We start from the raw sequence: 13,127 nt of genomic DNA on the forward strand, positions 1-13,127 counted from the left end.
ATGTTTGAAGGCATAATCCCTATTTGGTTGCAGACATCCCTGGGGAGATAGTAATTAATAGCTTACAAGATTATCTACCTGTTATTAGCACTTTAGATCATTTCCAAAGAGAGGTCATTATTTGTGTTACCTATTTACATGTCTACCTGCACCCATAAAGTATAGGAGCATTTAAGGGAAGTGATGATATTTTATTAATCCTAGTATACACTTGATAAAGGAGAATCAAATCATAAATAATAGAAGGGAAGGAGAAAAGAGGTTTAGGAAAACAGGAGATGATTATCAGTAACTCTCAGAGAAACCAAAGGCAGCAGTAATTATTTATGAAATACCAGTTCTCAGACATACTTGTTGCATCTTATTTCTTCCATTTGGCTTTTCTTCCTCCTGCGGATGCATTCAAAGCCAACGGGTTCTACCTCTGTGTCCAGCTACTTGACCATTTGCTTCTAGCCTACCCTTCTACAGGTCCTGAAAATAATCAGTGTATAGACATCTTTATAATTTTTGCCCTACCAATCAGAATGCACAGGATAATTAGGACTATAGGTACATATCATAGACTAAGGAAAATTCCACGTTAGATTATTTTTTCACATAAAAATGACTTTTTCTGCTCTGAAATTTTACTATTTTAATTTTAACATTCCATATTAAGATCTCCTTGCAAGCACATCAAGTTGAAGGTTGACCTCAGCAGCCATGAGGTGAAAAGATGTGAGTAGATAAACAATTGCGAATGTGCTGTCAAGTTAGAAGCATCTGAAAGTGATGGCTGAGGAAGCACCGTGACTCACACTTTCAGTGTTGCTTTTCCCTCATCTCTCCTTTGCTGGACCAAATTCTTATCCAGTTTCCTAACACTTCATTTAAGGTGTCTGAGAATATGTAGCACAAGATGAATAAGTTACAATGCATAGCTATTATTCCTAGCTGGAGCAGCTTCCTCAAATCTTCATCGGATCCCCTCTCCTGATAAACTAATCTGAACTCTCTGTGAGCCCTGGGAATCCTTTTCCCCATTAAATTCTAGAGCTAGGTCTAAGCATTTTTTTCACATTTCTTTCCTCCAGGGTCTCGGTCTCATTCCACTCGACATACCCGAGTTAGAGGTATCTCAGAGTAGGACATCTGGGTTTCTTTCTTCCTCTTGTTCATTTTCTTTTGTGTTCTAATGACACTAATGAATTCTAAGAACCTCCCACTCTGAGTGCAGAGCACCAGGGAAAAGACTGTGGCCCATGGATGAGTAATCCACAGTGCCCAAATTACTATTCATGGATCTTGAGATATGCCAGAGATTCAGAAGTGTTAACTAGCTAGAGAGCTGGGCTCAATTAGCCAGAGTGGGACTCTTTTCTGATTGTCTAACTGTGTAATCAAAAACAGCAGTCATGTTGTCACAAGAAGGGCAAGTGAAGTCTATGGTACAGCATATGGATAGCTATCATTTCTTCCATCCAAACTATATGCTGGACATTGTAATAAAGCAGGGGTTAAGGTAGGCAAGCTCCTAGTGGAGGGTGGACTCACAGGAAACATGCAAATAAATAAATAGTGACAGGTAGTGGCAAGTTCTATAAAACCAGGGTAGTGTCATGGTAACTGGAAGAATGGAGCTGCTCTCTGACCGGTGTGGTCAGAGAAGGGCTCTGGGGAGTTAACAGTGAGCTGAGATTGGAAGATGAGCTAAGGAGAACATTCTAGGCGGAGGAAATAGCAAGTGCAAAGGCCCAAAGTTTGGACTTGGAAGCGCCTTGTTCTTTCATTTTTGTTTAGGGCAATTGAAAGAGTCTAGAGAACTGACTCTGGAACCTGCATTTCCATCAACTAGCATGTATAAAAGGAGATTGTTAGACTTGGACCTCTAGAACCCCTGTCCAGAACTTGAGTCCTCAAATTGCTACAGCTGTTGTATCAAGAAGTGGTGACTTGGACTCAGGGGTACTCACCTGGCACATGGCATGACTTTTAAGGTGTCCCTGGGCATGCTTACTATAAAACCATGATGAAATCCCAACTTTAATACACTGAGAAGGTGATGTGAAGATTATTCAACAAATACTAATGACCACTCACAAATGGGCACTGGAGACACTAATGGCCTATTGAGTGAAGCCTTTCAGCTTCTCCTAGAGTGGGTTGTGAACCTCTCATTTTCCGAAGACTTTGTTTATGGTGAAGGGGAAACATCTCCACCCATATAAATGGTTATCTGAAAAGCAGAGCCTGAAGCCAGGACTTGCGTGCAGGCAGTTTGCGTGAGAGGTATTCCCAGGGAGCAGAACAAAAGACTGGGACAGGAAAGGAGGGAAAACCACCATGAGATGAGTTAAGAGAGTCACTGCCACTAGGAGTAGCATTGAATTCCCCTGGGAGTAGCATTGAAAATTGTCTCTGGCAGGACCGGAGACTGGGACAGTTACTAACCAACCTCTGGCTCCTGTTGGCTGAGGGTCACCCCTGGGGGCATTATCTTCCCTGCACTTCTGGGCTGTGCTTTTGCCACTCCCAGTGGAATCAGGCCAAGTGTTCTCTGGTGGTATTGGCGAAGTTCTGGGCAGAAAGCAAAAGGACATGTGGTGTGTTCTTGAAATGACAGGTCGTCAACATGAGTAAGTCTGAGCTCATATATGATCATCTGCTTCAGTTACAGATGAAACGAATGGTATGCCAAAGGATGTGACACCAGAGGGGTCTGTCATGCAGGATAAATATGATTTCCCTGGATCCTAAATTGGTTAGAATACTCAAAGGAAAGCTAAGATTTGGTGAGGGCGGGGCCAGATTTGCTCTACAGTTCTGTTTTCTTAGGCTGGTCTTTGCAGAAAAGAAAGAAGCTTGGACAAAATGGAATTGTAAAAATGGAGCTGGAGTCACCTCATGGGGTCCTTTAGTTTATCCTGCTGCCATACACCCCTGACAAATCCAGATGTAAATCTAGCTCATCAGTAACTCAATCTACACACAAGACTCAGAACGGAAGGACATGGTGACCTAACAAAGATATGTCTCCTTTGGGAAATCCCGAAAGCCAGGAAACTTGGTCAAAGATTAATTTAGTGGATTAAGAAAGCTTTCTCTGATGGACGAAGAAGGCAGGATCTTGATGCAATTAACACATAATAAAAGGTAATCATGACAAAGTCCACAGCTTCTCATGGTTTGATATAGTGAATAAGGCAGGAGGTGACATGTTAATTAAAATCTATGTGTTCTTTAGCAGATTGTTAAGAATTCAAAAAATCATAGAATTTCAGGAAAATAAAAAAGCATTCTAATAGCATGAAATAAGCAAGAAAAGGTAGTCTTATGCTCCCTTACCTAATGCTCCTAATTCCATGAGTCCGGTTGCCTTAGCTCAGTAATACTGGGAGAAGTTCACTGAATGTGAGTGGAAATAAGCGATGAAATTGAAAGAAATAAAGTCTCAGAGGCAACTGAGACTCTCCGAACTTTAGTTTTCTCCCCCATATAATGGAAATAATAATGGCAATCACTTCACAGCTTTTTGGTAGGTCTGAATGGCTGTGTGGAAAAGTGTTCTGTAAACTCGAAGGCATCATAAAATGGTATAATTAGCCCAGAGCTTTGATATATAGTTATTCTTATTTAAATTGTTGAAGTGATAAACATCATTCTACTCATTAAAGGAAGTTCTGTTTATCTTAACATTGTTGAGTGCGAAGAATTTCTAAGGAGCCAACAAAAACCAACAGTATGAAAATAAATTTCTGGGTGCCCTAAGGAACGAAGCACATGTTCTATCTCATTTCGGCATTACAGCATTGCTAACAACAGCTATTAAATCCACGTCTTCATATTATTTTTATTATTGTATCTAACAGCCTTTCTAAAGCCCCATTCTAAATGAGACCCAGCAAGCGGCAGGAGGCATATCCCATGTAATCCTATTCACTCATATTCTAGCTATTTTTTTATTACTTTATGCTTCTGTCAGCTCTTTATGCCTGTTTTCTCTGAGTAGCTTTATTTTTATTGGAGTCTGGTTCTTCCCTATGTCTTTCGCTTAAATTAGAATCTTTCTGGTGTTACAGAATCAGCCAGATGTTTTAAAATACAATTAAGGGTCTTGAGATGCAGTTTTGTAGAATATTTCTGACATTTCATTTCAGGCAGTTTTCCACCTCACTTGAGTTTAACTGAAGTGAATGTAGTTCTGAGCTAATGGGTGAATCAAAGCTGCAAGTTTCTGGGAGATACAAAGATACCACTGGCTTGGAAAAAATGGAACTTTGCTTTAGTGTAATTTAAATATTTTGCCACTACCGTTTCTCATCTATACCTCTCCCACAAATTTAAGCAGTCTATAAGATTCGTATTAATTCACATGGCTTTGATTTTTGCTCTCCCAAGAATCTCAGATTTGATACTCTTATTAGTGGAATTAAAAATGGGGGAAAGAAAAGAAATATCAAAAGGATCTTCCGCTATTATAGATTACTGCCTTTTTAAGATAGGGAATGCATAGTTTAGAAAAGGCATGCAATGAGACAAAAAAATGATAGACAAGTTGGCCAGCTGGTGGGCAAAGCCATGGCCGTCCAGGGCCTGGCTCTCAACCTTGTGGGCTAAGAAACAGATCTCAAGGCCACTCATAATAACCAACCTGAGAAAGGTTGACTATAAAAATCAGTTAAAAAATTTATTTATAATGATAGATAAAATTGTGATAATAATAACAGCTACCATTTCTTAAAAAAGCTTGCTTTCTACATGTCAGGCATCATGCTAAGTACATTTTAGATGTGTTAGCACAAAGACTTTCTGCATTCAATCCTGTCTCTGCCATTTACTGGTATGCGGTTTCAGGCAAATTCCTTAACTTTGTGCAAGTTACTTTCCTTATTTAATAAAATTCTCAGAAGGATGCCTGGTATATCATAAGTGCTCTATAACTATTTGCCATTAATAGTAATTTTCATAACACTCCTGTCAGGTAGATATCGTTACTATTTCTCTTTTACCAATGAGAAAATGGAGATTTTTCTGAAGGAATGAGAATTGAATGATTAGGGATCCAGGCTAAGAGATCCTGTTAAAAAAAAAAGTCTTTCCAATGAGATTGTATCACACCAAGTCTGTTGGCCATCTTGTCTAAAGGAGAGTTCTCCGAAAAGCACTGCTAACATTTGCTCTGGAAGTTCTCTTTTTTTATGGCTTCGAAAGTGATACCCCATTTGCCATGATTAGCATATCATTCACATTGCTCCAAAGTACCAGCTACAGCAGTCCTGTCCAATAGAACTTTCTGCGATGACAAAAGTGATTTAGATGTACTTTGTCCGATGCAGTAGCCACTATCCACATGTGGCTATTGAACACTTGAAATGTGACTAGTGTAAATGAGGAATTGATTCTGATTTTATTTAACTTAATTTAAATTTAAGTATCCATATATGGCTAGTGGGTGCAGTTTCAGACAGCACAGACCTGTGGGGAAATAATGTATTTTTAGAAAAAAAAAAAAAAATAACACGAGGCACTTGGTCATCATTGAGAGAGAAGCAAAGGGATCTAATCAGTCTTATAAGAACAATTTGTACGAATTTCACTCAGCAAAGAGAGTTTCTTAGATCAGGTAAATTATCCTGATCATTTCCTTTTTAGTATAGAAGTTTCTGAGGGCAACAGAGAGGCCCATTTGTTTGACTAGTGAAAAACTCAGCAGAGAATTCTTGAAATAGAAACCTCAGAGGTAGTTTGTCCTGGTTCCTATCCTTTGCATAGTTCTTCTACCTAAGATGCTCTCAAGGCAAGGACAGCTCCTGGGTTGTGTGGGAAGGAGAATGAGGACGGGGTTGAGAACAGCTTTGCAAATGGCAGCCCTTGACTGAACAATCCAAACTGGAGCACACTCATGGATCATTACTCTTTTCTTCTTTCTTGGCAACTAGGGCAGGTGTGCTTTAGTTTTTCAGCCACGGGCTTTGAGTCAGAAGACCTTGGTTAAAGTCCTAGCTTTATCCTTTAATAACTGGGTGACTTTACACAAATCACTTAAGTTCACTCAGTTGCTTGTCTGAGTCTGTAAACTATGGTAGAAGATAGTGGGCATCATAAATGATACTGTCCTCAAAGGGTGCAAGTAAGGACAAGATGAGATAATGCATGCGAAACCACTTTGTAAACTCATAAATGCTGTAGAAACATCTTAGCAATGATCGCATTATATAGACCGCATTTGCCTTTTAAAACTGCTTTCATATTCATTATGTCATTTTATCATCACGACAGGTCTATGAAGGAAGTAGGGCAGGAATTATCTATGTTTTACCATCTGTTGACATAGACAAGAGCCGCCTGCAGAAGCCGAGAGACTGGCCTGGGGTTATACAGCTCACCTGGTTACAATATGCACGAGCTCATCTTGGGACCTCCTGAGTTCTGTTTTAAAGCCCTCCCTTCCACAAAAATAACCAACAGTCACAAGCTTGATATCCACAAGTTATACTGCAGAAATGATTCCCACTCAATAAGCAAGCCACCCTACATGAGTCCAAAGTCAAATAATCATAACTTCAATATAATGATGATGGGTAGCCACCCACTGTGCCGACATTTTACAAATATTGCTTTATTTAATCTCCATAATAATTCTCTGAAGTTGTGTGATTATCAGCTCCATTTTATAGATGAGGAAATTGAGGGATAAAATGATTCCAGGATTTGTTCATGGTCTACGGAGCTAGAGAGTGCCAAGGGAGAATGGATGTACTAGTTTGGTGAGGCTGCTGTAATGGAGTACCACAGACTGGAATTGTTTCACCATACTGGAAGCCAGAAGTCCAAAGTCAAGGTATTGGCGGGGTTGGTTCCTCCTGAAGGCTATGAGCAAAGGACCTGTTCCTGGCCTTGGAGAGCCTTGGAGAACATTGGCTCGTAGACCATCTTTTCCCTGTGTCTCTTCCCACTGTCTCCTGTCTGTGTCCAAATTTCCCGTTTGTATAAGGACACCAAGGACACCAGCCATATGGGATTAGGAACCAACCTAGTGACCTCCTTTTGACTTGGCTATCTCTATAGAGACCCTGTCTCTGAATAATGTCACATGATGAGGTACTGGAGTTAGAATGTCAACATACTAATTTGGGAGGGGATGCAATTCCACCCATAATGCAATATAAACCCAGATCGATTGGCCTCACACTGTTAAGCATTATGATTTAACGCATCCTAAAGTCACAAAACTATACTATTCTACAGCTTTTTAATAAGAACAAATGTTGAGACCTAGAGCATGGTGCCTGAACCCATGAATCCACTTTTAGAGCCCCTGAACAGAAATCGACCCTCTAAAAGTTCTTAAAGTGGAAAGTGCTCCCCCAAAATGTTTATCTAAGGAACTAGTTTCCAGCTTACTAGGCAATTTGGCATCGAGGACTTTTCTCATAAACATTTACAAATATTCTGCCCCGTAATGAAGTTAATCAGTAAGCCACACAACCTCTGGCCTCTGTCACTCCTTACCTAGTCTCATTTTCAGTTGCTGTGAATAAGCTAAGAATGGTAATGCAGTTTCAGGAGTTAGAAAATCCAGTTCAAAATAGTCTTTGCCACGGCTGCACATCACCAGGATTCATCACGGAGATGATGAGCGTGAAGCCTGCCAAAGGTAGGATACTGTGTGCAGGTGCTCTTGGTCGAGCTTTTGCAACTAGACTGAGGAAACGTGGGGGACTTTTGTTTGAGATGATAGTAACAGATCTGTAGCAAAGATGGCTCAGTCAGAACCAGAAGGCTGGGATGAGAAGTAGGGGTAGGATGATTTTTAGGGTTCTAAATAGCTGAGTATCTCATTGAGATTAAATTTAAGTATGTTTTCCCTAAAATTCTTCATTGGATATTATGTAAAATTAGCACTATTCTTTCACATGAATTACTAGGCAGTTCTAACATTAAGGCCTGTGGATACTTGTCTTTCAATCTGTTTTGTGGCTTGTGACCAGTATTAAAAACTGGAATAGAATAGGAAAATAGAATAGAAATAAAGTAGAATAGAAACATCAGCGTACACCTCAAGAAGTAAAGATAAGTGTTATTTTACAGAAATTTTGTTTCAATCACTTATACATATGTATAAACGTGTACAGGGGTCATGATGCAAGATGTATTTCAAACTGTGGGTTGTGGTAAGAAAAATAAAGAGAGATTGAGAAACACTTATTTTCTGAACTAGGTTCATAGCAGATTTCTTCTAATAGTCTGTGGAAAATCAGTCGAGTAAAGAATTCAGCTTTAGGCCTCAGCTATTTGTTGTCTCTGGAATAAAATATAGATTATAATTAAAGCACATATTATAATTAAAACATACATTATAATTAAGACAGTATGATATATTGCCTGTTTTATTATTTTTCTCAAAACAGTATGTTACCTTTTAAATTTTCAGTTAAAGAAAAACTCTAATCATTTTTACAATAATTATAATTTTGAATATACTTTTGATCACAGATTTGGCAGCATACTTCTTTGTTTAAATGTGGGGTTTAAAAGTGACTGACAATGTATTTAGAAATGGAAATTCTTTAGAAGGCTAGGGAAGCAAATTTTCCATCATTTCAACTTAATATTTATTAAACATTTACACTGTGTCAGGCTTTGGATAAGATGCCAGGAGTGAAAAATTAGAATAGAATAGAATAGAATAGAATAGAATAGAATAGAATAGAATAGAATAGAATAGAATAGAATAGAACAGAACAGAATTCTCTAAAAAGTTCACAGACTAACCACAACAGTAGCAAAAATATATTGAATATTTGTTTATACTGTGTCAGGCACTATGCAGTTTATATTTAGTCTTAGTTTGTCTTTACTATAACCTCTCACTATATTATATTATTCCAGTTTTATAGAGGAAGGAACAGAAGCTTAAAGAAGTTCAATGTCCTTCTCAAGTTTATACATCTAGCAAGTTGTGGGTGAATTGAATCCATATTTGTCCATGAAGTAGGTCCCTCGTAACCAGTATGTCATTCTGCTTCAAGTTTAGCATAGAAGATAAGCCTATAAACAAACAAAAATGATTGTAATGTGTAGTAGAGGTATGTATAGAGGGTAGGAGAGATGAGTTCTACCTAGGGGAGATGGAACAGACCTTACAGAGGAAGTGGTCAGCTGACAAGTTGAGGAGAGCCATGAATATCACAAAGGCCTGGCACTGGGAACAGCAAACAATTTCACAAATGAAGCTGTATCATCTAGTCAAGAAACCATTAGGAAATAAAGGAAGGCAGAGAAGGCAATTTTTTCATTCATGAAACATTTCAACAAACATTCATAAAATATTTACCATGGTCAGTATTGTGCCAAGGTTGAAAAACTGTATAAAACCAGGACCTTTATCAGGCTCATTAGAAACTGCAAGATCATGGGAAAGTGCCATTGTTATTATGTGAACCTGATTCCTTCGTTTGGGTACAAAGTGGTTCTGATCACAAACTGTACTGTTTAATATGGTATTCATTAGCCAAATGTAACTATTTAAATTTTTAATTATTTAAATAAATAAAATAAAAAATTCATTTTTTTATTATCACTAGTCATGTTTCAAATGCTCAATATTCCATATTAGTGGCTAATATGTTGGTAGGGATAGAACACTTCCATCATCTCTGAAAGTTTCCTTAGATGGTACACCTTTCGAGAAACTGTTAAATGCTAGAGACTCTCTACCCAGAAGAATTTTACTTTCCTGTGCAGAGGATCTCAGACTCCCCTGGAATCCAATCCAGTATTCTCATTTAAAAACTCTTCCCTAAACTCTCATAGAGGATTTCCTGTCATAAAAGAATCCAAATTTTTCCACTCCTTGATAGACTGATTCCAAAAAAGCACTCACAAATTCAAATATATATACATATGTAATACACACATGTATGCATAGATGTATATATGCAAATATATTTCTCTTTAAATTATATCAAAGTAGAAATAAATTTTCCTTTTCAGAAAGTATACTTTACAATTGACCTACCTCTGCCCTCTCTACATCTTATGCTCTATTAAAAAATTCTGTATTTGTTTACTTGGTTTTATCTCAGCCTTTGACATCCCTTTCCCCACAAACTAACGCTGCCCCCCACCAAACACACACACACACACACACACACACATGAGAAAGGCTGTGGCTTTTCTATCTGTTTTATTCACTATTTTATCCTCAAAGCCTAGCACAGTGTCTGGCAAAGAGTAAGTGTTTAATATATATAAGTGAAAACGTATCCTATCATTTATATCATCAAAACAGACTGGTAGGTATTAATAATTACTAATTAACTATCAACTAACTGTCATTAGAATAAGGATATTGCTAGATTCTTCAGGAAACAGACATATCTTTTTATGGCCCTCAACTTCTCAAAACCTTTTTTCAATGACCGTATTTTATACTCAGAACTACCTTATGAGGTAGCAAGAGTGGGTGTTAATAATCCCATTTTACAGAAGAAATTGAAACAGAAAAATATTAGGCAGTCATTCAAGATCTCACAGTCAGTTCATGGTGGAAATTGTTCTAGTCTTGCCATTTTGGAATATGTCGGCCATTCTGGTTTAGGGGTTGTAAGTTTCCTGTATATTTATTGCCTCTGTAGAGATTTGGTGGGGACACTGTAAAATACTAGATGTGGATATGCTTTTGAAATAGAAGTGTTATTTTTTAATATTGTATACTGACCTCATATTCTTACCATGCTTTGTTATTTTCATATAATAGAATTGATGTCTTTGTGAAAGTTTTCCATTTTCACAAAGATGATTCCAGAGAGTGATATGATATTGATACCATGATCTGACTTGGGACTCCATTATATCTGTCAATTACTAAAAGATTTGTTTTGTTGAAATAATGCTCAGAGACCTTGGAATTGTCATGTAAAGAGAAAAATATTATACATTTCTTTGGATTCCACAGAATCCAGATTGTCATTAATAGACCGACCTCAGGCAAGTGGTTTAGCCTTATTGGACATGTAGGTGGAGAGGAACTGGGGCTGAGGGTGGAGATGAGTTGTTGAGTGGGGCAAGATGGGTTGGAAGATAAAATCTAGGTATAAGTGCAAGTGACACTAATGTTTTTAATACTTTTTAGTTATTTTCAGTCCTATTCACTCCAGAGATTTTAGTCATAGTTATGAAATAGATCAGGATTTTGCTTATACCCTTTTTTTTCCTGTAATAATTCCACATTTTTATATTCTCACATTTCGTGGTCACTAGACAAAACTTCTGCCAGATATTCTGATTCAGTCCTGGTTTTATATGGATAAGGCAAGTATGAAAGAGAGGAAATTGATATTTGCACAGATATTATATACTTTGTATTCTGTCTATCATTTCCTGGGTCATTGTGGAAAGCATTCTCTTCAACAAACATTAAATATGCATATACTCCACTTTCCATTATCACAAAGCCCTAAATTCTAATGTTCATAGACTATTAGTCATATACTTATGGACATTTTCAATATAAAGAACTATGAGATCAACTAGCATGAAGTCTTCTCTTTACAGATGAGCAAAGGTTGACCCAGAATGGGTAGGTAAGTACTGATTAACTAGATTCAGAACCAGGATGCCCAGGGTCTTAGAGTCAGGGAAAATTTCCCAAGATAAACTATACTTCAAGAGAAATTTAGAGTTAAGTGGATCTTAGTGAGAAGAGCTGTCAGAGAAGTCGGCCATGTTGAGGAAAATTCTGGGCTCAAGAAATAGCGTATGGAGGAAAGTCCTATGTCTGGCAGCAGCAAGGCACATTCAAGGAACAGACAAGTCAGAACAGACAAGCTGGAAAAGAAAGAAAGGAAGGAAGAAAGGGAGAGAGGGAGGGAAGGAGGGAGGAAGAAAGGGAGGAAGGGTAGGGTCATGCAGAGCCTTGCAGATCTAGTTATATCTGCAAGTGGAGGCATTGAAGGGACTAAGGATCTCAACTACAGAGAGAGGAAGAGAAAGGCTTTACTATTTTAAAGCCTTTGCTATATGATGCTTCAAAGCATCACACATCTGAAATGATCCCAGAGAGGAACATTTCAGCACGTGGGCTTTGAAGTCAGACTCCCCAAAGTTCAAATTTTAGCTACTTAGGTTGTTAGGATTAAAGCTGCCTAACTGCTATGTGCCTCGGGCTACTCATTTGTAAGTGGGGATAATAATGTTACTTAACTCCTAGGATTTTGTGGGACAGAAGTGAGGATATACAAATGTCTGGCACTAAGAAGAACTCCAGTAAAGAGTTCTTTATTATAGTTTTCTAACAATAATAGTAATATAGTATCAGTCATCTTTTGAGCACTAAAAAGAGCATTTTATGTGTTTAGATTTATAGATCCACAACCACAAATTGACAAATTTCAAAACTCTGAAAATAAAGCATCTTTTTAAAAGTTTGGCACAAGTTTCTTGGTGGCAAAACCTGACCCGAATGAACGTGAGGATATTTATGGCCTTTAGTTATTCCTCTTAGTGTGAATATTTATACATTACATTGTAGAAAATATTGCTGTTGGGTTCTGGATTCTGTCCCAGATGATACTGGGAGAAATAGTATGGTTTTCTATTCTAAAATCCAAACAACTCTACATTTCAAAACACAAGTGACCCCAAGGTGAGGATGAGATGAGGATGAGATGAGGATCTGTGGATCTGTATTATTTCTTTTGATCCTCATCCCAAGCTTGCTGCTGTAAAAACTGGGGTTATCAGTATTTTAATTTGCTCAAAGTTTCATTGTTTGTAAGAGGTGGGGTTGGGATTTTAGTAGAGGATTGCCTGACTCTGCTTCGAAGAATCAGACATATTTGTATACTTCCATATATCTTATTTATGTCTATGAACTTTTTTAGGTGTTTCGTATAATTTAAAAACTGCTATTTTCTAAAGAGCCATAATTTATGTTTCTAGGAAATAGAATCATTTTCACAACCTGATAGTTTTCTATTACCTAGAGGTTTTATCTATGAAGGGCTCATTTCATAATAATAGTAGGAATAATTATTATTATTACTATTTTGATGGCAGCTATAATTTATCTAGCATTTTATGTGTGTACACATTTAGCAAAGTGTTTGCATTTTGCATCCATTATCTCATTAATTCCTTAC

The 13,127-nt window shown here is 37.6% G+C and overlaps 1 protein-coding gene across 5 annotated transcripts in view; it reads left to right on the plus strand.

The window, feature by feature from the left end:
• The window catches only part of NR1H4 (nuclear receptor subfamily 1 group H member 4), a 65,603-nt gene that overhangs the window by 12,560 nt on the left and 39,916 nt on the right, over window positions 1-13,127 (plus strand). For 2 of the 5 annotated variants that reach the window (XM_011386646.1, XM_011386652.1), the window contains exon 1: window positions 7,509-7,639. The exons of the other annotated variants lie outside the window; for them this stretch is intronic. In XM_011386646.1, the coding sequence (XP_011384948.1) occupies window positions 7,531-7,639 (109 nt within the window). In that variant the 5' untranslated portion in view covers window positions 7,509-7,530. Of the gene's footprint in view, window positions 1-7,508; window positions 7,640-13,127 lie in introns of those variants that run through there. 5 annotated transcript variants of the gene reach the window in all.

Source organism: Pteropus vampyrus, unplaced genomic scaffold (genome assembly GCF_000151845.1).
Source record: "Pteropus vampyrus isolate Shadow unplaced genomic scaffold, Pvam_2.0 Scaffold16, whole genome shotgun sequence".
In the NCBI taxonomy this organism is placed as follows: Eukaryota; Metazoa; Chordata; class Mammalia; order Chiroptera; family Pteropodidae; genus Pteropus; species Pteropus vampyrus.